Source organism: Carassius carassius, chromosome 19 (assembly GCF_963082965.1).
Source record: "Carassius carassius chromosome 19, fCarCar2.1, whole genome shotgun sequence".
Lineage (NCBI taxonomy): Eukaryota > Metazoa > Chordata > Actinopteri > Cypriniformes > Cyprinidae > Carassius > Carassius carassius.
The window spans coordinates 16,413,933-16,440,210 of NC_081773.1; the positions used below are offsets into that span (position 1 = coordinate 16,413,933).

At 38.5% G+C, this 26,278-nt stretch overlaps 1 protein-coding gene across 1 annotated transcript; it reads left to right on the top strand.

Moving 5' to 3' along the window:
* The first annotated feature begins 584 nt into the window (after window positions 1-584).
* On the top strand, window positions 585-25,010 carry LOC132095656 (collagen alpha-3(VI) chain-like). The gene is made up of 19 exons (XM_059500789.1): window positions 585-953; window positions 3,952-4,053; window positions 5,944-6,540; window positions 7,329-7,922; window positions 9,311-9,913; window positions 10,574-11,179; window positions 12,988-13,569; window positions 14,279-14,878; window positions 14,976-15,566; window positions 15,759-16,346; window positions 16,516-17,106; window positions 17,425-18,006; window positions 20,799-21,389; window positions 21,466-21,470; window positions 21,561-22,260; window positions 22,493-23,092; window positions 23,248-23,844; window positions 24,327-24,920; window positions 25,003-25,010. Exons 2-19 carry the CDS (start codon window positions 3,972-3,974, stop codon window positions 25,008-25,010), a joined length of 9,111 nt encoding a protein of 3,036 aa, XP_059356772.1. The 5' UTR covers window positions 585-953; window positions 3,952-3,971.
* The last annotated feature ends 1,268 nt before the right edge of the window (window positions 25,011-26,278 follow it).

The window sequence follows — 26,278 nt, forward strand, 5'->3', positions numbered from 1 at the left end:
AATGATCTCAGCAGGTCCTTTAATGACAGCAATGAAATGCAGTGGAAAGGTTTTTTTGGGATTAAGTTAATTTTCATGGCAAAGAAGGACTATGCAATTCATCTGATCACTCTTCATAACATTCTGAAGTATATGCAAATTGCTATTATAAAAACTTAAGCAGCAACTTTTCCAATTTCCAATATTCATGTAATTCTCAAAACTTTTGGCCACGACTGTATGTGTTTTTTCATGCACTGTAATAAGTGCAAAAAATATGATCTTTATGATGCTTGATTCATCTCTTCAGAATTAGAAACAAATGTCTCCGTCCAGACCCTTGTTTGTCACAGTCATCTAAGTACAATCCAAAAAGCTATTTTTTTTTTCAAATACTTCTACATTTATACTCCACACTTTTTATATACTAGAGTCTTGCAAGATTGTGTTTGGGATTATTCCTTCAGTTGGTAGCCAAGGATAAAAGTTGAGTTAGAGGAGTGTAAGGAGAGATAAGAAAAAAAATCTTTGATCTGGTTTCTTACATCACCTTCTCAATAAGGAACAGCCATACCAAATACAGCCTTGGGTCTGTTTCTCATTTATGACTCTCTCTCGCTCACTTTTTTGCACTCTTTGTGCTTTTTCCTTCTTCTCTGTGCAGAGGAAAGTAGGAGGGGTGGATAAAATTGGATGGCTTTTCTCCAGGATTCTCTGAGTTGTGTGTTCTGTCACAGGCTGGAGTGAGTGGCACTGCTTCTCTGGAGAGAACACAGTCAGCTCAACGGACAACAGTCTCACAATTGAGCTCCAGCAAACGAGCTAATCAGCATCATTTCTGCCTGCCCCATCCAGAACAGTTCCCAGAAAGGATATACCAGGAAGATAATGACATAAGAGTTGTCTTTTTGCAGTAATTTGAAATTCCATAGAACGTCTGTGGAATACAGCACTCTGAATTCTGTATTCCAGAGGTAAGTTGCTTTGTTATATATGAATCATGCAAATATGTCTTTATAAAAGAAAGATTTAAGTTCATGAGTGAGACTGTACAAGATGGTGTAGGTTGTAGTGTATTTGTATGCATGCATTCTAAAACTATGCCAACATCCATTTTTTACTAAAATATGCTGTGTATGCACCCTTTTTACCCTGTAAAGTTTAATTTCTCTGCATGACTTTTCCAATGCATACAATGTGTAGGTGGTTTTACTTCTTAATTATAGTTTTAATGTTAAGAATTCTATGGGTACACTAAATTCCGGAGCTTTGGGAGAAAGGGGATTTTTCCTGCACCACAGGAAGAGTCATTGCAGAAGAGGCAGAGCAGAGTGCTCTGATAAGTAAAGTACATGAGGAGGGGCTCTAAGGGTGTGTTAAGAGTGAAAAATTTGTAGGAAAGTTTTTGAGAGCACGGTTACAGTAAGCAATCATGTGTTTGTGATATGATTACATTTACCTTAATGATTATGTTATGTAAAAGTGTAAAATACACATTTTTCTAAAAGGTTATATTGCAAAATTACCATCTTAACTGTCTGTTTTGGTTGTTATGCTGATTTTGTTTTCATCAAGATGATATCTAACACACCAGGATGCGGATAATATTGATTATAAACTAATTTAAACAGAGGCAGAGTGTTACTTTTCAACTATTATAGAGATTATTCAAGTCGCACCTTTTGCACAGCACTGCAAAGACAGGGTGATGTGAAACACTTTTTTCCACTGTCTTTGCCAGATAGACAGAGAATTGTGGGAGAGTTAGAGCTGAGGCATTAAACTTAAGTGAAGCAGAACCAGATGTGGAACCTTGAAAACACCAGAAAACCTAAATCTATTGCAGTACTTTCCCATTGACTTGCATGTATATGTATATATATATATATATATATATATATATATATATATATATATATATATATATGCAGACATATGTGATTGTCACCACAAACATGCGCAGAACTATAGGATGCTGATATGCACCCTTTAGGGGAAGATAAGGTATGAAAGTTTGATTATACTGCCCCATGCAGTGACTATATAAAGTAAAAAAAAATTTGCACATTTTTCCTGAGAGTGTGGGCGTTAGATTTCCTCTGTTGGGCATGCGTTGAGAAAGACTGTCTGGGAGAAGTAGTTATTCCAACTCAATCCACTAGAGGTCAATGAGACACCAGTAATACTCTTTTGGCGGTTAAGGTTTTTTGACTGAGCTTGGTTTTGGTACAATTTATATGTTTTTCCATAACATTATTGTTGCTTGGGCTTAAAAAATGATTGAATAAGTTTATTCTCTACAACTTTACTGAATGAAGCAGCAAAATCATGCTGAAAATAATGTAATTATTAATATGATCAAAAAGAGATTTCCATTATTTGAATGTGAGGGGAATACTTTGGGAAATATTTTTATGTTTTGACCTGGTTTTAATTATTATTATTATATTTGTTTCTTGATTTCTATACGCAGTATGTTCATATCAGTAATTTTCTATTCACATGCCCAGTTTTGAATTTTTGCTTGGAGTTTTTATTTCTCAGACACACCACTAGGTGACATCTATATTGGATGATGGTCACAAATTCCTTTTGGTTTTCAACTCTCCAACAAACTGGCTCCATTCTCATAGCACTACTTCTTATCACGATCCAGGGACGCTGCACAAGATCCCGGGCCCTATGCATAGGCAGTCCTAATGCCTAATGCCCCCCCCCCCCCCCCCCCCTGAAAATATATATTCCAGACTTTTCAAGGGCCCTCTCTTCCTTTGGGGCCCTGGTAATCAGTACTGGTCTTACCCCCAGTCCGACGCCCCTGTCACGATCCAATCAAATCTAAAAAAAAAAAAATATATTCTTGTTAAATATCTTGAAAATATCAATATTAACAACACTTCATGTTAAATATAAAGAGTAGTACAAAAATGTTCGAATGGCAGGTTGCTTTTAAAATAAAATAATTTAAACTATTTAAAGGCATATTTATTTGTATAATGAATATGTCAGGAATGTTTGAATTGGGACAAGACATGATTTTTCCTCAGGACAAATAAGGCTGTTCCTCACTGAGGACATTGCTTTGTTCACTTTACTTTGTTCAAATTTAAATATGTAAAAAATAAAAATAAAATTTTTAATTTATAACTATAAGAGCAAAAAAAAAAGAACAAAAGTATATATCAAAATGCCTTTAAAAACCTTTAAAAAAAGTCTTATATAAAAAAAACAATTTTAAATCATATTTGCATTTGTGGTCACATGGCAACCAACTACCAAAACCTGTGACTCAGTGCGTCCAGCAACTCTGAGACTGATGTGATGGAAACATGTTATTTTCCTGTAGGCTTCCACTTTACGATAGAACTTTTCAGTGTGATTCTGAGCTCAAAAGGGAGGGGACATTCTGTGTTGAGGTAATTGTCTGTCTGCATGTTACGGCATTTTTGTTTGTGTCCAGTACTCTGATGCTTTTTTTCTGAGTGTGGTTTCTTAGTGGTTTTTACTGGCAAGTGAGGACAGTTGATGTGGCTAGAAAACCTTTTAAAATCCTGAAATCTGACAGCTGTGTGGATTTGGCTCATGGGGTGGAAACAGGTCACATAAATCTCACTGTGCTGCCAAAACTTTTCCTCTCCTCCTAAAAATACACGTAAGCAGACCAGAGGTATTTCAGAGGATGTTTATGTTATATTTTATGAGATAAGATGAGAACACAAACAACCCAGTAAGGGAATATATTTAGCATATTGATCATTTGACACCTATAATTTGAAAGCAAAACATTATCAGACTGTGCAAAGTTATCTCAGAACTGTGGATAAAAAAAATTGATGTGTGTTAGTGCCATAGAAATTGAGTAAGTTCTATCTGAAATAAAGGGGTGTTGTGTGAGAGTACCCATATACCTGTACTCTAGTATGCTGTACATTTTCCCAAGAACTTAAAAGCAGTTTTGTTGTCTTATTCCAGCTGTCCAGCTTTTGTGGACAATGGGGAAGAGCCGGTTGTTACTGTATGCACTCTGGGGTGTCATGGTTTTTGGCCTGTTCCAAAAACTTGAAGCTCAGGATGGTAAGTTTAGTCCATCTTTTTTTTTTTTTTTGTCTCTTTACTCTTCTTTGAGATTTAAATGTCACACTTTATTCAGTTTACTGTGCTATTTTCCCTTGACTGGGAAGAGAGTTTTATTTAAGTTAAGTTTAATTATATCTACTTGTGCAACAGCAAGTAACAATATGAGCAAACAACAATACTTATGCAAAAGCAAGTAACAACAGGAGCATTTTCAGAAAACCCCCATCAGTGCTGGTCACTTGTGTTAAAACTTTGAAATCTCATATTAAAAACAGTGAAGAGAAAAAACTGATTTAAATAACTACAAGCCATTCAGAGCAGTATGCTGTAGTTTGTTCAGAACTCCTAATGAACAATAGCAATTCTATTCAATGGATAACTGAGTTTTAAGTTTACACCACCAATTCTGAAAGGTTTTAAGATCTACTGTCAGCATTGGGAACGACCACAGCCAGTTGCCCTATGGGTAATTCATGAAAAATTTTACTAGAAATAACCCAATTAACAATTCCCCTACTGTTAACATGACTAGTTTTATATCAGTCACTTTTTCTGCATGCTGTGACTCCTGCTGTTTTTAGTGCATTAGTGGAAATAGACGTGAAATAATGAATTTTAGATGTAATTTCAAAACTATCAGCTGTCTTTCTGTCTCTCTGCCATTATCCATTTACTTACTTATCCATCCATTCCTTTACTAAATTCATTAAAAAATGATCAATGAAGGTTAGATTCACTTCCATATTGGAGCCTAAATTCTTTAGATGTCATTTCACTGATTTCTGTATTAGAGATCATCAGTAGCTGATGATGGCTAACCACCCAGCAAAGCTTATGTCTTGAGAGCTTAATGTCTGATTCTTATGTGTTCGTGTGCTGACTGTCTCCACTGTGTAACCATTTAAGTAAAAAAAGTGTTTCTCCACAATTAAGACAGTGATGAATCCAAATGTTCTCATCTTTGAATTGTTTACTAAACAAAGGGCGTATTTCACTAAATTTAAACATTAAAGACCCCATAAACTGAAGGTAAAAGGTTTGTGCCTTTTTCTGTCTATGTAGGCTAGCCTTTAGCCATCAGTAGTATTTTGTTGTGTGCTCCAAAATGATGACAAATTCCACTTTTAGCAGATCATTGTATGCATTTTATATTTACTAAACCATCTCTTTTGGAAAATAAAGCTAAAATGATTAATGGCTCATCCTATATTACAGACATGTCTAGAACATTAATGTCCCTCCCCTAATATCACCATGCAGTCGATTATCATGGCTCATGTTTGTGACATAAAGCTTATTGACTATTTAAACAAACCTTTCAATATATCCTGGTCATAAATTTGGTTTTAGTACTGTTATCACAAGAAATAAAACTGTGATAGTGGAGCGATTTCATGGGGTCATTACCAATCAAATATGTGAAAAAAAGCTAGTACAGTTGAAAGAAGTGACAGGAAAAAATATTTATGAAGGTCCAAAGATGAGACAGAAGAGTCATGACTGGTGCTGTTATCACTGGATACTGTAACATGAGTCTGCATGGTCTGACTGAACACAAGAAGATGAAAAGATTCAATTGCCTTGCCCAAACACATGAACAGTACAGAATCTTTGTAATGTACACACAGTTACTCTAAATACACTGTAAACTTAATTCTACACTTTTAGAGCATGAAAATGAGAAAGTTGCAGAGCATCTTCCTTTGTTCAGCAGACATGCAGTATAATGTGTTTGTGTTGTGTTTTTATGATGGATTGTAATTATCCATGATTATGTTTTATGCTTGCACCCCTCCCCTTACACTCTCCCTCTTTCCTTTTTTTAACCCACGCATTTTGCATTATATTTTGTTTGTCTCTCTGTCCTCTCTCCACTTCACTTCAAAGCCCCTGAGCCAGCCGACCTTGTACTCTTAATTGACGGATCAGAGAGTATTGGAGCTGCCAACTTCCCCCTCATCAGTGATTTGGCTGTCCGAGTGATTGAGGGGCTTGCCGTGGGCAGGGATGCAATCCGTGTAGCCCTTATGCTTTATGGTGCCGACCCTGACATTAAGTTCTATCTCAATAGCTATGACAACAAAGAAAGTGTCCTCAGTGCTATCCGGGGGCTTAAGTACCCTGGTGGTTATGAGGCAAATCTGGGGGCTGCTTTGGAGGAGGTGGCAGACAGTCTATTGGGCCAAGATGCAGGAGGCAGGGCTGAGGAAGGGGTACCCCAGGTGCTGGTGGTCATCAGTGCCGGGGAGTCCACTGATGATGTCAGTCAGGGCGAGAGGGCCCTAAAGCAGGCCAATGTGTACACCTTTGGCATTGCTGTTGGTGATTCTGCTACTGCCCAGCTGGAAGCTATTGCTACAGACAAAAGCTTTCTTCTGTCTGCTCCTGATGTCAGAACAGTGGCAGGCGAGGGTGACCAGATACTGCAATACATTAATGGGGTTGTCCAGCGCACCATTGTGGTTGAAAATGAGTTCACAGAAGGTATGTAATTATCATATGAGGGGGATTCCATAGTGAAACTGAAGAGTGGGAAATAATAACAATACAGGGACTTGGAATTTTTTTTTTGTGTTTCTTTTCTATCTTTCTTCATTTTTCCCACAAATATTTTCAGTATTTATTTGTCTGGTATTCTAGAGGCAACACTTATACACCATATTTTAAGCTAGTAGTCTTTGGGACCCACTGTTCTGCACATTGAGTGTCTCCCTTATTTAAGACACCTGATTCAGTTCATCATCTCATCAGGTTGGAGCAGATAAGAAACATACAAACCGTGCAGAGTGGTGGGTCCCTAGGACCTGGATTAAAACCAATGCTGTAAAAAACATATGCTGTTTGCCAATGAACCATACAAAAAGTTTTGTAGTTCACGGCTCTCATCATTGATCGTTCTCTCTAAAAGACAATATTTAGACAAAAACAAGTTTATAACACAGCTTTCAAGTGGAGAGAGATATCTAAATTTATGTAAGTGTTTGTATGTTTATTCAGGATATTATTACATTTTGGTCACAACAAATGTCAATTTTGAAATGAATGATCACTTAATGCTAATTAATTTACACTGCATTTCTTATTTATTTATGCCATCTTTATGTCAAGTAAAAGAATGTTGATGGTTCATACACTGTATTTGTAAAACAAACTTCAAGCTAAACCTTAATTATTAATTTTAAATAATGATGAGAGCTAATTTAGTTTACTTGATTTTGGTTAGAATTTGCTGAAGGACTAAGCAGAATTCTTCTTTCCCTCTCCCCTTTTAGCTTTGGCTGTTGGGAAGAGAGATATTGTTTTCCTCATTGACAGTAGCATGGGTTCCATCCTAATCAATGCAGTGCGAGAATTCATCAAAAGGTTTATTGACACCATCCCGATTGGTCCTGATCAGGTACAGGTTGGAGTGGCCATGTTTTCCACAACCCCAAGAATGGAAATCAACCTCAACTCTTTCAGTTCAAAGGAATCACTAACTTCTGCCCTTGCGAAAATAAAACCCAAAGCTTCGAATGAAGTCAACATTGGTGCTGCCTTGGATTTTGTGAGGACCAACATGCTCACAGCTGAGAGTGGGAGCCGCATTAAAGATCAAGTGCCACAGCTTGTGTTGCTCCTAACCAGTAAAAAATCCAAAGACAGTGTCCAACAACCAGCTGATGCCCTTCGTAAAATGGGTGTTCTGACTTTGGCTGCAGGCTCCAAGGCTGCCGATAAGGATGAGCTCGGCGAAATAGCTTTTGATGACAGTGTGGTTTTCATGCTGAAGGACTTTAGGGCATTGTTGCGTAACCCCAAAGTAATTATCTCCCCTCTCTCTACATTGTCTGGTATTGTTGTAACAGAGGATCCAACTGACACAGGTAATCTTTAGAATTCTACAAACATACTAATTTTGTTTATAAAAAAAAAAAAACCAGATTGAATTGTTCATAAGTATTAGTTATATAGATAAATATTTAAATTAATAAGGGAAATATAGGTGACCACAGGGTCCAACCTAACACATTTTGACATTCAATGGTTTAGAAAATAATCTTTATTAATATTAATTTCACACCTTTCTTGCACAAATATGTCACTTTGTTTCATAATTACAGTGTATATGTCTTTCTTTATTTGCCCTCAAAAATGGAAGTGAAATGTGACAACATGACTTGTAGGTGGGTGCATTGTAACATTTGAGGGACACATTGTAACATGACCACATGACAGCTTAAAATGTTATCTGATCTAATGAAAAAATATTACAGTATACAAGACAAACTAAACTATTTTGTTAATAAAATAAAATGATTCACGTTTTCAAATAGAATAATGCAATTTTTAAGAATTAATTAATTAATTAATTTTGGAGTTTGACAATGAATACATTGCAACCATGCTTGGGACAGCCCTGATCAGAAGACACAGCTATGCATTATAGTTCAAAACAATGTGGGCAAATAGATGAAGAAACACATTCAGTCATTCAGAAAAACACAGAGATGAACACAACACTCCCCTCCCTCCACACACAGCTCAAACAGAACAGGAGACACATTATCGAGCCAAAATTATTTCTTGAAATAATAATTTCTTGAACATTAATTGATTGTCAGTCTTTATTCACCTGTTTCTTGTTGTTTCTCATTAAAATTCATAAAAGTAAATAGTGTAAATTACATCACTATACTTTAATAGAATAGCATAGTTTTAATAATAGCAGGGCACATTGTAACGCAGTGTTACAATGTTCCCTATCTGTGCAACTAGAATTTAGAACCAGTTGGTGTCATCTGCTAGTATCTGAAGCATTAAAAAGTGATTAAATCTGATAAGTAACAGATTGGAGATTATAATAATACCAGAGCTGTCTTATTTTAAATTAATACTATAAAGTGAGATGACAAATTTACTTCAGCCAGAAATGTACTTTTGCTATGGTAAAATAAATATTCAGCGATATCTTCAAAATCTGTTTGAATTTTGGCGCACTTTTTCTCTATATAGTGTTGATATAACAGAATATCATGAAATTTGGTTATGCTAGCATGTGTGAAAATATTTAAACTGTGTTACATCTAACCCTGCATTAGTTAGTGCCCTGCACTCCTCTAGATAAATAAAATACTTTTCAAAACCATATATCTTTTCTTATGCATTTTTACCCATTGATACTGTCTTATAGCACAAATTGAGGTTCTTGAACTTCATTTAAATGGTACTAAGATATCTAAAATTGTGGTTATATAAAATCTTCTAGGCACAGTTGTGGATGTTACTACGGTCCACAACCAGAGAGTTGTCCGAGACATTGTCTTCTTGGTGGATGGATCTAACTATGTTGGAAATAACCTGCAACCTGTGCTGAATTTCATTACCGAAGTGGTGAAAAGACTAGACGTTCGACCTGAGCGAGTGCGTATTGGACTAATGCAGTTTGCTGAAACGCAGAAAACAGAGTTTTATCTGAACACTTACAACACCAAACAGGATGTGCTCTCTGCCATCGCTCGGCTGAGTTTGATGGGAGGACGTGCATTAAACACTGGTGCAGCCCTACAGTATGCCCTAGAAAACCACTTTCAGCCCTCCGTTGGGTCTCGTAGGAGAGAGAGGATCCAGCAGGTACTGGTTTTAATAACAGGAGGACCATCTGAAGATGAGGTCAAGAGGATTGCAGACAAGGTAGCTTTAGCAGGTGTTTTGACATTCGCTGTTGGAGCTGGCCAAGTGGAGGAACGTTTCCTGAAAACTGTCGCTTTTGTTGAAGATTTGGCATACTACAGAAGAAATTTTGCTGACTTGTCAAGTGTTGTTGATGATATTATGACACCACTTGTCACTGTTGTTGGGGAAACTACAGAATCAGGTGAGCTAAAGCACCTTTATATTAAAAAAAGTATATAAAATATATCACCATATATTTATTGTATATAGTGTGACCAGAGAGGACACTTCTATTTATATCAGTGGCTTAGAAAAAAAAAGATTATACTTGACCTAGTGGTCACCCTAAATGAGGAAGAAAGTCAACGATTAGTGATATTTTAATTTTGTATATAAATTCCATAAAGTGGGGTGTGGCACAAATGGAACATCCGAACTGTTATCTAAGAAACCCACAAGTTTTGTTGAATAATATTTTATTCAGTTAATATATTAAGATGTATATAATTGTGCATTAAACATACTGCATAACTGAAATGATGCAGCACCTCAGTTATCAGACTTTTATTTCCAAATTGGTTAATAAAAGGTAACAAACATGCCAGTGAATAAATACTTTCTACCAGTGGGCACCAGTGACTAAAAAACAATTGTTTTGTGGTGATGAGTATCACTATAATGTACATGTCAAATTAGTCAACATAAAATACTTTTTGCACCACTTTTTTTTTTTTTGTAATAACCTGCATTTATTTTCTTTTGTCTTCAGAAATCTACAATCTAACTTTTATGTTGTACTGTATATATTTAAGCATTCTATTGTATTTATTTTATATTCTCTCTTTTTTAAAATCTTTCACAGATCTTGAACCACCAAGTCCCCCTGGAGGAGAAAGGGATGTTGCATTCTTAATTGATGGCTCTGATGATGTGAGAAGTGATTTTCCCTATATCCGTGACTTCATTTCCAAAGTTATTGAGCCTCTGGATATAGGCTTTAACAAAGTACGAGTTTCTGTGGTCCAGCATAGTGAGAGACCAAGTCCTAACTTCTACCTGAACACTTATCAATCCAAAGATGAGGTGCTGAGAGCTGTAAGTGGACTCAGTCTGGCAGGTGGAAGAAGTTTAAATACTGGAGTTGCCTTGACTTTCATGAAAAACACTATCTTGTCACCAGCAAATGGTGGTCGAGCCCGTGAAAATGTTCCTCAATTTTTGATAGTTTTGACTGGGGGGAGATCAAGAGACAGTGTCAAAGAACCTGCAGTTGCCCTAAAGACTGAGGGAGTTGTTCCTTTTGGTGTTGGAGTGAAAAATGCTGATCCTAAACAGATTGAGGCCATCTCTCACAATCCATCATTTGCTTTCAATGTGAAGGAATTCAGCCAGCTCCACACTGTTCATGAAAGGCTCAAGAACTATGTAAACCTTCCAAATCCAGAACTGAAGGATTTTCTAGAGAAAGGTAAGACAATTTTCCTTTTTGTGTTTCTGTGGTCTTCTGTATGCTTGCAAAAGCATTAGTGCATTAGTGGTTTATTTTTGGGTACCCTGCTATTCTGTGTTTCTTGTTTGTGTACTATTTTTTCTGATGCCGAAGATATTGTGTTCCTCTTGGATCATTCTGACACTATTAAAAGTGGATTTGGTGCAGTGTTTTATATTGTTTAAAGGCTTGTTGAGAAACTTAATGTGGAGGAAAGCTAATACAGAATTTCTGTGACTCGGTAAAGTGACAATCCATTGGTTGACTTCTATCTTAAAACTTATTCAACAAAGGTGGAGGTTCTAAATGCAACAATAGTCCTGAAACACAAAGGTGGACAAGCAGCTAACACTGGTGCAGGCCTCCAGTTTGTGAGGCACCATGTCTTCAATTCTTTATCTGGGAGTGGATGACTATATGGAGATAATAGGGGCTGCCATGGCCCTGAAAGATTAATTTCAGTTGCAATTCACACATTATATTGACTGATTTAATGGCCTTCCTTTAATACCACCACAAATAGTTTCTACACTAAAGCATATCCAAAAAAGAATTAGGAGAAATTCCAAAAACAAAAGTTATGGGTAAAAGCATCTGCTAAATGCTTTAAATGTAATATAAATTGCCATATTTAGGTTAATATTCTAAAGCCCTATTCGGATGGGAATTGTTTTCTAAACTACATTTGAGTTTTGATTCTTATCACCTGACCGATTGTCATGTCCCAATTCGGATGGGACTAATTTCCATGTTTGTTCCAGAGGTGGGAGAGTCTGTTTGGTAAATCTAGGTGTCACAGAGATCATGCACTCATTCGAATTGATTACCATTAGTATAATCACAGTTTTACTACAAATACCATGGTAAAGCTATATGGCTACTAGTATAGCAAAACCATGTTAATGTGTTCTTACTGTAGTTTATCTTTTTTTTTTTTTAGTAAACCCATGTTTAATTTTCAGAAAGGTATATATGTAATTAGAACATTATGTAATTAAGTGCAGAAATGAAAGTGAGTAATCTTACCTGATGCTGATATTACAATAGCCAGTATAAACAGTTTGTGATCTGGCTCTTGGTTTTTATTATTGTTATTTTTTTATTTCTTTGCCAAGAGGCAAATATATCAAATTTGCTTGTGGTAAAAGCATCTACGGTAATTCACTTTGGCCAAAACACACATGAAAAACGAGTTGTGAAAAACAAAATATCGCTCGCCAATCGCAGACATTCGCATTCGGACGGGATTCATTTTCTCAGACAATTTTTGAGTTTGCTGAAAAACAGTAGGTAATTTGCACTGGAATTATTACAGAGGTTGTGTGAGAAAAACACGGACGTGGCAGATTCAGATGGGATTAAAATCACCAAGTACATCTGTGAAACATTTCTCTAACGACCCCCTGTAAAACTAGTCCCATCTGAATAGAGCTTAATTCTAGGGTGGAACTGAAAATTCCTTTTTCTTAAATCTTTCTTCTTAAATATTTTCTTATATCTTCCATCTCTTTAGTTGACATCTTTTGCACATAAAGATGTTCGTTTCATGGAAGTGTTTTAGAACTATATTTCACTTGCAAGACCTTTTCTTATTCAACGCTATTCACATCCTGACCCACAAAATAAATTTTGAGGGTTCGATGTCACTGATATTCTTTGATTTACATGCATTTTGAAACACTCTTGTACACTTTTAAAGCTTTTGCTATTAAATTTTTACACTGAATGAGTCAGATGTATTCCAATATCCTTTTCTTTTTCTTTTCTTGGTAACTTGCCTGACACAGGAATTAACAAACGGGATATAGTTTTTCTCCTTGATGGCTCAGATGACGCCAAAAATGGATTTCTTGCCATCCGTGAGTTCATTCGGAGAATGGCAGAGGATCTTGACATTGACCAGGACATTGTTCGAGTTGCTGTAATACAGTACAGCGAAGATGCTTTGACTCATTTCCTACTTAATACTTACAGTAGTAAGAAAGCTATAATTTATGCCATTAATGGCTTAAGAGCGAAAGGTGGAAGAAATCTAAATACTGGGGCAGCACTACAGTATGTCAGGGACAATGTTTTCACTGCTGCTTCTGGAAGTAGACATCAGCTAGGAGTACCTCAGCTGTTGATTGTTATGACTGGTGGAGGGTCCATTGACGATGTGGCAGGTCCAGCTGAAGATCTTAAAAATATTGGAGTTCTGTCCTTTGCCATTGGAATAAAGAATGCTGTAGAGGCAGAGCTCCAAAGCATAGCATTTTCACCTAGATTTCATTTTAATCTTCCAGCCTTTGCTGAACTTTTAAATATACAGCCTGATATCCTCTCTTTTATCAAATCCAAAATGGGAATAGAACCCCCTACTATCATTGGTAAGAATAACAACACTTGACATTTTCCTCAAATTCAAACCTTTTCTTTTGACTTTGGGCATTTGAGAGTTTGGACATGAAACTTCACGAAAAGATGCTTCCTTCACTAAACTGCTTGCTTTAACTATAAGGCCATTTATTGATTCATCTTTCTTAACATATGTTAAAGAATGGCAATTAATGGCCTTGACCACTAAATATTTACCTGTTCTGTTCATCTTTTGCCTTGTCCATTAGAGAACTTCCATGGTTTTCCACTGGTTCTCTTAACCATGGAAGCGTCTTACTACTTGTGGAGATTCCCCTTCAGGTTAAAGCTCTTGTTTGAGCCAATGATTTCTCAATCATTGCTGGTATTTCAACTGGTATTTCAACTCCTTGTTTTTCCCCTTTTCTATTCTGGTTGCTTAATTGATCTTACTTATTAAATTGAGCTTGAAAATACACTAGTGATATTCCATCATACATTTTTCATTTTTCTTTGCTTCAGATATTGTCAGCATATTCTTAAAAAACACAAACATAGCAAAATGTATTTGTATTGTAAATTTGTCTGTAAATTGTTCATTCAGATTTGAATTTGATTGTTACTACTATGAAAAATCACCACATGAAATAATGTGCTTTATGTATTAATTGTGTTAATAATGTTTTGTCTCACACTTTTATAAGAGTCTGTTTTACTAAAAACATTTAATTTTCATCCCAGTTGAATTGGATGCAGCTCAAAGAGACATTGTCTTTATTCTGGATGGGTCTGATGACACCAGGGATGCATTTAAACAAATGTGTCAGTTTGTTCAAAGAGTGGTGGACAAACTCAATATTGGGCCAAGCAGAGACAGAGTGTCTGTAGTTCAATACAGCAGAGAGCCACAGGTGCATTTTTACCTCAACACACATGCCACAAATCAAGACATTCTCAATTCAATTGAGAGTCTGAAACACCAGGGAGGAAGTCCCCTCAACACAGGAAGAGCCCTTGATTATACCAAAAAGAACATATTAATTGCCTCTTCTGGGAGCAGAATTCTAGAGGGGGCTCCTCAGGTGCTTGTGCTTGTGACTGGAGGAAGGTCTTATGATGATGTTAGAGCTCCAGCTGCTGCTCTGAAAAAGGATCAAATTGTAACATTCAGTATTGGCAATCAAAATGCAGATGTTATTCAACTCCAGGCAATTTCATATACTCCTGGTCATACCCTTACTGTTCCTCAGTTTGATGACCTTCAAACCATTGAACAAAAACTTTTATCATATGTAAAAAGAGTTCCTCGTCAGCCCAGGAGGCTTCCACAAACTGCAACAGGTAAGGACAATTTTTTTTTTTTTTTTTGGAATGTGGTTGATTTAAGGGAGTTATGAGCTAGTGACATAACTGTATATATTTATGCTCATTGCAACAGATGCTGGAAAGAGAGATGTTGTGTTTTTAATCGATGGCACTGATGAAACAAAGGAAAGTTTCTCAGGAATGCAGAACTTTGTTCAGACCCTGGTTCAGAAACTGAATGTGGCACCAAATAAAGATCGTATCTCAGTGGTCCAGTACAGTGATGATGCAGCCTTTGATTTCCTTTTGAATACATATTCCTCATCAGATGATGTTATAAATAATGTGAAACGTTTAATTCATAAAGGAGGAAGGCAGCGCCACACTGGGGCAGCCCTACAATATGTTAAGGACAACCTGTTTTCTGCGGCTGCCGGAAGTAGACTTTTGGAGGGTGTGCCACAGGTTCTAATTCTTTTGAACTCTGGAAGGTCCAACGATGACATACGTGGTCCAGTCAAAGCTTTGAAAGACACTGGTGTCATTTCATTTAGTATTGGTACCACAAATGCAGATACACTTGAGTTACAAACAATATCCCATCAGCCGAACTACTTTTTCATTTCTGATTTTGAGAGCATTCTTGATGTTCAAGAGAATATTTTAGAATTAATGAACAAGCTATCTTTCCAAAGGCTACCAACAATGACACCTCAAGTCTCTGGTAAGAGAAAATTAATTAATTTCATTATGTATGTGTGCACACCAGCAACTGGCAGCAGTGTTCTATGTATTATAGCACTTGATAGCATAAACAATGCTTTAGATTAGTCTTAACACATGATCTAGTGCTGTAGAATGTACTGTTAAAGTACTTTGTTATAGTTACATTTATTCATTTCATTTCTTTTTACAGAATTTGTCAAAAGGGATGTTGCATTTCTTATTGATGGATCTGATGATTCTAAAATTGGTTTTGAGGGAATTCGCAATTTTATCCAGAGGATAGTTGAGAGTCTAAATGTGGAGGAAGATCTTGATAGGGTGGCAGTTGTTCAGTACAGTCGGGATCCCACAGCTAATTTTTATCTCAGCTCATACTCAACCAAAAAAGAGGTACTTAATTCCATACGATCTATGAGGCACAAAAGTGGAAGGCCACTGAATACTGGAGCTGCTCTACTGTTTATTAAAGAAAATATTTTTACACAATCCTCTGGGAGCAGACATCACGAGGGTGTACCTCAGATTCTGTACTTATTTAGTGGTGGTAGATCTGGTGATGATGTCAGAACCATTTCACAAAGTTTAAGAGAAAACGACATAAAAGTCATTACAATTGGCACAAGTAATTCTGATACACTTGAGTTACAGACAATGTCTACAACACCAGCATATTCTTTCTCTGTCCCTGACTTCACCTCCATCAACAGCATTGTCCAAAGAGTTGCCTCTGTTTTGGCAAGTGGTGATGAAATTCCTGAGCAGTTTCCAACTCCTGGGGGTAAGAAATTTGATAAATTATGTCTTTGTTGAACATGCTGTTTTGTTACATGAAGAAGAGACTTGGCGGAAGCAGATAAAAAAAACACTGAATCTTCTGTGTTTCTATAGAATTGTTTAAATACTGTTTCCTTTCCTTTATGGAAATATTCCTTGTTTATTTATTGTAGGCCAGACTCTGGATGCAGGAAGGAATATTGTGTTTCTTATTGATGGATCAGATGATGCTAGTGATAGATTCACAGCTATACGAGATTTTGTGGCCAGTTTGGCAGAGAAATTTGATGTTGGTAAAGAAAAAGATCAAATTGCTGTTGTGCAGTTCAGTAATACTGCAGCAATAAGCTTTAATCTCAGTAGATACACATCCACTTCTGAGGTGGCAGATGCTGTGCGCAACCTCAAACCAAAAGGGGGAAGGCCGCAATATATTGGCCAGGCTTTGCAGTTTGTTAGAGACAGTATTTTTACCCCTAGTGTTCAAAGTCAGCAAAAAGGCAGTGCTAGCCAAAATCTTGTGCTTGTGGCTGGTGGCAGATCAAGAGATTCTCCTCGTGGACCAGCTAATACACTAAAGAGTATGGGAGTAGCCATTTTTGCCATTGGGTCAAGGCTGACTGATCCTATTGAAATGGAAGCCATTTCTTCGAAGAAAGATTATGCCTTTGCTGTTTCTGATTTTCATGATTTAAAAAATTTACACCAAATCCTCATTACAAAACTTATGGGTGGAAGACAAAAAGGAGACAGAGAAGTTGATGGTAAGAATAAAAAATAATACATTGCTTTAGAAACATTTATAGATGTTCACAGAAGTTTTAAGTAACATGTTGAGAGTTTCAGTATAGGCTGATCATTTCAATTTATATATTTTATTTATTTTATTTATAATGGAAAGCTGAATTAAATATAAAGTTAAAAAGTATTTTATTGCTGGAAATAAAATTCTGTATACATTTATTTATAAAAAAAAATTTTTATTTGTCTCCTGCCATTGTATATTACTAATGAAACTAAGCATACTTACATAACAATACTTTAAAGGTGCATCTTTAATTCTGTAATTATTGCAATTCTAGGCACAGGATTTAAAAGGGATATTGCTTTTCTTTTGGATGGTTCGGACAGTACAAGAAGAGGATTTCCAGAAATACGTGATTTTCTGTACAATATTATCACAAATCTCAATGTGGGAATTAACAATGATAGAATCGCAATAATTCAATACAGCAATGTAGCTGTAGCAAATTTTTATTTGAATTCATTCTTAAGAAAGGAAGATGTATTGAATGCAGTAAAAGTGCTTAGCCATAAAGGTGGAAGGCCCTTAAACACAGGCTCAGCCCTTCTATATGTAAAGGAAAATATCTTTATAAGTGCCTCTGGAAGCAGGCACGAAGAAGGCATCCCTCAAATATTAATTCTCCTGACTAGTGGAAAATCAAAGGACAGCATTTCTGAAGCAGCCTCTGCTTTAAAAAAAAGTGGGGCAATAATATATGGAATAGGAGGAAAGTACTCAGACTCTTATGAATTACATACACTTTCTTCTGAAAATAAAGTGATTTCATTGGTTGACTTCAGTGAATTACCAAAAATCCAGACACAGCTATTAGAAGCAATGAAAGCCTTTCCAAGTTACAACAAAAGTGAAACAATAGGTAAGTGTAATAATGCTTCTGCTCAGTAGTGAATAAAATACCTCTTTAATATTCAGAAATGTATTATGATAATTAGGTTAAAATGTTGCTATTATGTAGGGCTGCCCCCTAATAGTCGACTGACCATTACTCAACGAGAAGAAGCTTAGTTGATCAAAATGTTATTAGTCTCAGGGAAAAAAAACCTACAGAAAGTGGCGAAGTCAAGTAGTCCGATCATTCACAACGTTTGTTTACATTGATGCAAACATTTATTTAATTTGTCAACCTGAAATCTGGCTTATCATCTGAAACATGTAAGTAGTAGCACCATTACATGGTGTCTCTTTAACGTTAACCTAGAAAAATGTGTGCTATTCAAGTGTCTGTGCAGAGTGAGGAAGCTGAATAGTAGCGCGCTCACTGCATGACAGTTCTGTCATGACAACTCTCTGAGGGATTAGCATGGTAATGTACATGATAATGTTAATGTCAGAATAGATCTGCTGCTTGCTACTGCCAATGCATTCACAATATGCTGCTGTGAGCATGTAAGAAACATTGCTGCAGCAAATAAAAAATACATGAAATAACCCCCCCCCCCCAGAAAAAGACATAGAAGAGACAATACAAGCCAAAACAAGAATAATTCGCCCCCACAACAAGCAGATCTATCGCCATCTATCTATCGTACTTCTGCTGTTTCAAAGAGCCAGGTGAATTGAATGTATTACTATCTATGTGTGCCTGGGCTACCACGCCAACCAGCTTAACGCTAGTGGCCCATGACTACGTGAGCTTTGGCTACCATGCCAACCAGATTAACACTAGTGGCCTATGACTATGTGAGTTTTGGCTACCATGCCAACCAGATTAACACTAGTGGCCTATGACTATGTGAGTCTTGGCTACCATGCCGATCAATTTAACAATAGTGGTCATGGCTATGTGAGCCTGGGCTACCACACCGACTGGCCTAATTTCTTGAACTACATGCAATGTTTAATTAACAAAATGTTTATACATTGCATCGTATTATCATCGTTCTTGTAGCCATGGTAACTGCAAATTAACCATGGTTTTGTTACTTCAAATAATAATTTACAAAGAAGTATTAATATACTGTAATATTTTTTTTGTTGTTGTTGCTATAAAAACAGACATAAGACATCAATTGCCTTTAAAATGACTTAAAATACATTATATATAAAAAACAATGAGGCAATAATGATTGGTTAATAATAATACTTTTAAAATACATAATGTAGGCAAATACAAAATAAACAATTTATGTACATTTTATTACAAATGCCTGCAAAAGGAGCCAAATGCCATGTAATTGCTGCTCTTACACTTACAGGACAATCAAATCCTTGTTTAGGCTACTGGCCAAACATTTAATTCAAATATTCACTTAATCTTTCATTTTTGGCCACTTTTTTGCTATAGATGACACAGCCTGTATGATTTCTTCTACAAAAAATGTGCATATCACAACCCTCACAAAAATAAACCACGGTTTTATCATAGTAAAACTGCTTAATTTCCTTTTGCATGATTTCTGAATGCTTGAGACTATAAAATAAATTAGAGTCATAATTAAGTTATAGCCATAGGTAAATGTTGAGAGCTACACTTGTAATTTGTAAATAATAAAATGTATTCATTTACTTTTGTATTTGATTAAAGTTCTATTTTCACCCCTATAGTAGTTTTTTTTTTCCATCATCATAATTGAGGAAGGGGGGCACAACGATACAAACCTGCTTAGGGTTCCCCATTTGGCCAGCAGCAGACCTGAACACAAATTTATGTTAGTGTACTGATGAGAAAAGTTAGCCGATGCATGCCATTTTTCTTGCAGATAAAAGTTGTCAAAGTTACAGTGCACAAAAACCCCTGGATGGACTGACCTGAATGAACTGAAATAAAAGCAGAATATAAATGTTCTTTCTCCATTTTCTGAATTACACAGCACAGCGAGACCACATGTCGCACGAGCACAATTCTCCCGAAGTAAACTACCCATAATGCATTTCACTAGGAACTAACTGTAACAGCCATACATCATGATCTCCAGCGTCTCCCGCTACACTGTAATCGATATGACTGTGATAAGTGCGTGCTTCTGACACTGTGTGCATCTGAAATAAACCACAAACTCATCACAATGAAAAATTAATCACAAAGAAATGACGAATGTAAACACTAGGATAAACACCTATGTATACGGCAAACCTCAGTTGAAATGCATACACAAGAAAGAATACTTAATTTAACCTGTTTCATGTCTATTACTGTCAGCATGTCCTCAGAGTGATTACAAATGATCTAAAATGCGTTCTGCTCCAGCTGTATACACACAGATGCTAAATGCTGCTGCTAATATGATTAATATTCACTCTTGCATACAGTGGGAAATTAGGCTAAAAAGCCAAGGGCTTGAACTCTAGGTACTGTTAAATTTTAAAGTGTTTGTTCATTCACTTGTTAGTTTGCTTTAGGCAAAGTTTTTGTCTTTTGATTATTATTTAATTTAACTGTACTGGCTTTTGACCAATATAACCTTTAAATTTAGACCTTATTTCATGGCTTCGTATTCATTAAATTTAGGTAGTTTTACTCTGACCAATACGAGGTATTATTTTAGCAGATGGGACTAACATTTGGCCATCGGATTGGTTGTAAAATAACTTAAAGGGCGGGAGAGTCTTTTCCCATTTGCTGTTGCCAGCTAGAGCATGCATACACCTACAGAAAATATCAGATGCCAAGTGCTCACATGATTCTGTGTTCGATTTCATTATCCTTAGCTGAGCGAAAGAGGGATGTGGTGTTCCTGCTGGATGGTTCAGATGGCACTAGGAGCTCTTTCCCTGCGATGCGCAACTTTGTTGAAAGAATGGTGGGGAGACTGAATGTGTCTGAGAACAGAGACCACGTGTCCGTGGTCCAGTACAGCAGAGATCCAGAGGCCCATTTCTATCTTAACACATACTCAAGAAAGGAGGACATTCTTGACACTGTCAGAGGTCTGAGGCACAAAGGAGGGAGACCCCTCAACACAGGGGCAGCTTTGCAGTACGTGAGGGACAATATATTCACTGCCTACTCTGGAAGCAGACGTGTAGAAGGTGTGCCCCAGTTACTGATTCTGCTGAGTGGTGGAAGGTCTTTTGATAATGTTGATAGACCGGCCTCATCCCTGAAGGAGCTGGGAGTGCTTATCTTTGGGATAGGGTCAAAGAGCTCAGACAGCAGCGAACTCCAGAGGATCTCCCATGAGCCGAGTTATGCACTCTCAGTAAGTGATTTTGCTGACCTTCCAAGTGTCCAACAGCAGCTGTTCAGCAACATTGACACAGTATTTGTAGAGGTCACGTCTACCACTACCACGACGATAGGTAAGAAAGAAAGAAACATGCTTCTTCTACTTCCTCACAGCTTTTAATGTTGTAGTGAGGTGTGAATTACCTGTAGTTCTAGTTAGTTACAGAAGGAAAATTATTTCTTCCTGAGTTGTAAATCATTGCGGGAGGTGAGATGATATCGAAAAACACAGAAAGCACGATTAGTGGCAAAGCATCTACTGTGTAATGCAATATGCTGTTTTCCCTATTCCATTATTTTTTCCTTACAATGTCCCCCATCTTACCCATGACTGTTATTTCTTAGCTGAGGGCCGTAGGCAGAGGAGAGATGTTGTCTTCCTGCTGGATGGATCGGATGGCACTAGGAATGGGTTCCCAGCAATGAAAGAGTTTGTGCAAAGAATGGTGGAGAGATTGGACATAGATGAGAACAGAGACCGCGTTTCTGTTGTCCAGTACAGTGGAGACACAGAAGTCCATTTTTATCTTAACACGTACATGACAAAGGAAGACATTCTTGACAGTGTCAGAGGTCTGAGGCACAAAGGAGGCAGACCCCTCTACACGGGGGCCAGTCTCCAGTACGTCAGAGACAATGTCTTTACTGCCACCTCTGGCAGCAGGCGACTGGATGGTGTGCCGCAGATACTGGTTTTGCTTAGTGGGGGAAGGTCATCTGACAGTGTTGATGCAGCAGCCTCCTCTCTTAAAGAGCTTGGAGTTTTGACCTTTGGAATAGGATCGAGGGGCTCTGATAGCAGAGAATTGCAGAGAATTTCATCCGACCCCAATTATGCCCTGACCGTGTCCGACTTCAGTGAGCTTCCAAAAGTCCAAGAGCAGCTGCTAGCCTCTGTCAAGGCTGTTGCAATTCCCATCACTCCAACATCACCAGCTGTCACCGGTATGTGCATGGCAGAACGTCATAGTACACTGTGTCTCCCCTTTCTACTTAATGCCCTCCCTTTTTTCTTTTCCCTTTGTTTTCTTAAAAAATATATTTTTTTGAGCATTGGGAATGTTAGCCAGAGCTTGGACAGTTATTGAGGGGGTGAACTGATATGACATTCTGAAGTTTAATGAACGTTATTGATATTTCTTGCCGTTAATGATGCTGTTTCCCCCCCCCCTCCTAGCTGCTTACACCACATCCAGAAGGGACGTAGTCTTTCTTCTGGACGGTTCAGATGGCACTAGGAATTATTTCCCAGCTATGCGTGACTTTGTGCAAAGAGTAGTGGAGAAATTCAACATAGAGGCCAACAGAGACCGCGTTTCTGTGGTGCAGTACAGTAGAGATGCTGAGGTCCATTTCTATCTGAACAGCTACATGACAAAGGAAGACGTTCTTGACCGTGTCAGAGGCCTGAGACACAAAGGAGGCAGACCCCTCAACATGGGGGCAGCTCTCCAGTACGTCAGAGACAGTGTCTTTACTGCCACCTCTGGCAGCAGGCGGCTGGAGGGTGTGCCGCAGATACTGGTTTTGTTTAGCGGGGGAAGGTCATCTGACAGTGTCGATGCAGCAGCCTCCTCTCTGAAAGAGCATGGCGTTTTGACCTTTGGAATAGGATCGAGGGGCTCTGATAGCAGAGAATTGCAGAGAATTTCATCCGACCCCAATTATGCTCTGACCGTGTCCGACTTCAGTGAGCTTCCAAAAGTCCAAGAGCAGCTGCTAGCCTCTGTCCAGGATGTTGCAATGCCTGTCACTCCAACTTCTCCGACTCTGACCGGTATGTGCATGGCAGAACTTCACAAGAGCTTTCTGACAGGCTGTGCCTTGTTGATTACTCGCAGCTTAGATAGTCAAAGGAGTAGTGAACTAACATGATGTTCTAAAGATGTTTTGAAATGTCCTGGTGTTAATGATGCTGTTTTCTTTTCCTAGCTGATGACGCCATAGCCAGAAAGGACGTAGTGTTCCTGCTGGACGCATCAGATGGCACTAGAAATACTTTCCCAGCGATGCGTGACTTCGTGCAAAGATTAGTGGAGCAATTCAGCATAGATGCAAACAGAGACCGTGTTGCCGTGGTGCAGTACAGTAGAGACGCAGAGGTCAATTTCTATCTGAATACCTACACAACAAAGGGGGAGATCTTGAACTCTGTCAGAGGTCTGAGGCATAGAGGAGGGAGACCCCTCAACACTGGGGAAGCTCTCCAGTACGTGAGGGACAATGTCTTCACCGCCTCTGCGGGGAGTAGAAAGCAAGCGGGTGTCCCTCAGATTCTCATCCTCCTCAGTGGAGGACGGTCAAGTGATAACATAGATACACCTGCCTCCGCCTTGAAACAGGGAGGGATCTTGATTTTTGGTGTCGGCACCAGAAATTCCAGCAGAGAGGTGCAGAGAATTGCCAATGATCCTACATATGCACAGTCCATCAATGAATTCTCTGACCTTCCCAGTGTCCAACAGCAGTTTATCAGCTCCCTCAACAATGTGCTTGGTCAAGTCAAGCCGGTGACAACTACTGTGCCGGGTAAGACAGATTCCCGCATGCCTCTAGAAAACAGTACTCTGAGCACCTCTTTGCAAAGCGTGCAGTTGACCCTGAACAGTTTAAGTTAGCACTGCATGTGAGCAGAGCCGTGGGAAATTAGACTAAAAAGCCAAGGGCTTGAACTCTAGACTAGACATTCATAGATTTTAAAGTGTTTGTTCATTCACTCGTTAGCTTGCTTTAGGCAAAGTTTTTGTCTTTTGACCAATATAACCTTTAAATTTAGACCTTATTTCACTGCTTCTCATTCATTAAATTTAGGCAGTTTTACTTTGACCAAAACGAGGTATTATTTTAGCAGATGGGACTAACATGTGGCCATCGGATTGGTTGTAAAATAACTTAAAGGGCGGGAGAGTCTTTTCCCATTTGCTGTTGCCAGCTAGAGCATGCATACACCTACAGAAAATATCAGATGCCAAGTGCTCACGTGACTCTGTGTTCCATTTCATTATCCTTAGCTGAGCGAAAGAGGGATGTGGTGTTCCTGCTGGATGGTTCGGATGGCACTAGGAGCTCTTTCCCTGCGATGCGCGACTTTGTTGAAAGGATGGTGGGGAGACTTAATGTGTCTGAGAACAGAGACCGCGTGTCCGTGGTCCAGTACAGCAGAGATCCAGAGGCCCATTTCTACCTTAACACATACTCAAGAAAGGAGGACATTCTTGACACAGTCAGGGGTCTGAGGCACAAAGGAGGGAGACCCCTCAACACAGGGGCAGCTTTGCAGTACGTGAGGGACAATATATTCACTGCCTCCTCTGGAAGCAGACGTGTAGAAGAAGGTGTGCCCCAGTTACTGATTCTGCTGAGTGGTGGAAGGTCATTTGATAATGTTGATAGACCGGCGTCATCCCTGAAGGAGCTGGGAGTGCTTATCTTTGGGATAGGGTCAAGGAGCTCAGACAGCAGCGAACTCCAGAGGATCTCCCATGAGCCTAGTTATGCACTCTCAGTAAGTGATTTTGCTGACCTTCCAAGTGTCCAACAGCAGCTGTTCAGCAACATTGACACAGTATTTGTAGAGGTCACGTCTACCACTACCACGACGATAGGTAAGAAAGAAATAAACATGCTTCTTCTACTTCCTCACAGCTTTTAATGTTGTAGTGAGGTGTGCTTTACATGTTGTTCTAGTTAGTTAGAGAAGGAAAATGATTTCTTCCTGAGTCGTAAATCTTTGCGGGAGGTGAGATGATATGGAAAAAACACAGAAAGCACGATTACTTGCAAAGCATCAACTATGTAATGCAATATGCTGTTTTCCCTATTCCGTTATTTTTTTCCTTACAATGTCCCCCATCTTACGTGTGACTGTTATTTCTTAGCTGAGGGCCGTAGGCAGAGGAGAGATGTTGTCTTCCTGCTGGATGGATCAGATGGCACTAGGAATGGGTTCCCAGCAATGAAAGAGTTTGTGCAAAGAATGGTGGAGAGATTGGACATAGATGAGAACAGAGACCGCGTTTCTGTGGTCCAGTACAGTGGAGACACAGAGGTCCATTTCTATCTTAACACGTACACGACAAAGGAAGACATTCTTGACAGTGTCAGAGGTCTGAGGCACAAAGGAGGCAGACCCCTCTACACGGGGGCCAGTCTCCAGTACGTCAGAGACAATGTCTTTACTGCCACCTCTGGCAGCAGGCAACTGGATGGTGTGCCGCAGATACTGGTTTTGCTTAGTGGGGGAAGGTCATCTGACAGTGTTGATGCAGCAGCCTCCTCTCTGAAAGAGCTTGGAGTTTTGACCTTTGGAATAGGATCGAGGGGCTCTGATAGCAGAGAATTGCAGAGAATTTCATCTGACCCCAATTATGCCCTGACCGTGTCCGACTTCAGTGAGCTTCCAAAAGTCCAAGAGCAGCTGCTGGCCTCTGTCAAGGCTGTTGCAATTCCCATCACTCCAACATCACCAGCTGTCACCGGTATGTGCATGGCAGAACGTCATAGTACACTGTGTCTCGGCTTTCTACTTAATGCCCTCCCTTTTTTCTTTTCCCTTTGTTTTCTTAAAAAATATTTTTTTGAGCATTGGGAATGTTAGCCAGAGCTTGGACAGTTATTGAGGGGGTGAACTGATATGACATTCTGAAGTTTAATGAACGTTATTGATATTTCTTGCCGTTAATGATGCTGTTTCCCCCCCCCCCCTCCTAGCTGCTTACACCACACCCAGAAGGGACGTAGTCTTTCTTCTGGACGGTTCAGATGGCACTAGGAATTCTTTCCCAGCTATGCGTGACTTTGTGCAAAGAGTAGTGGAGAAATTCAACATAGAGGCCAACAGAGACCGTGTTTCTGTGGTGCAGTACAGTAGAGACGCTGAGGTCCATTTCTATCTGAACAGCTACATGACAAAGGAAGACGTTCTTGACCGTGTCAGAGGCCTGAGACACAAAGGAGGCAGACC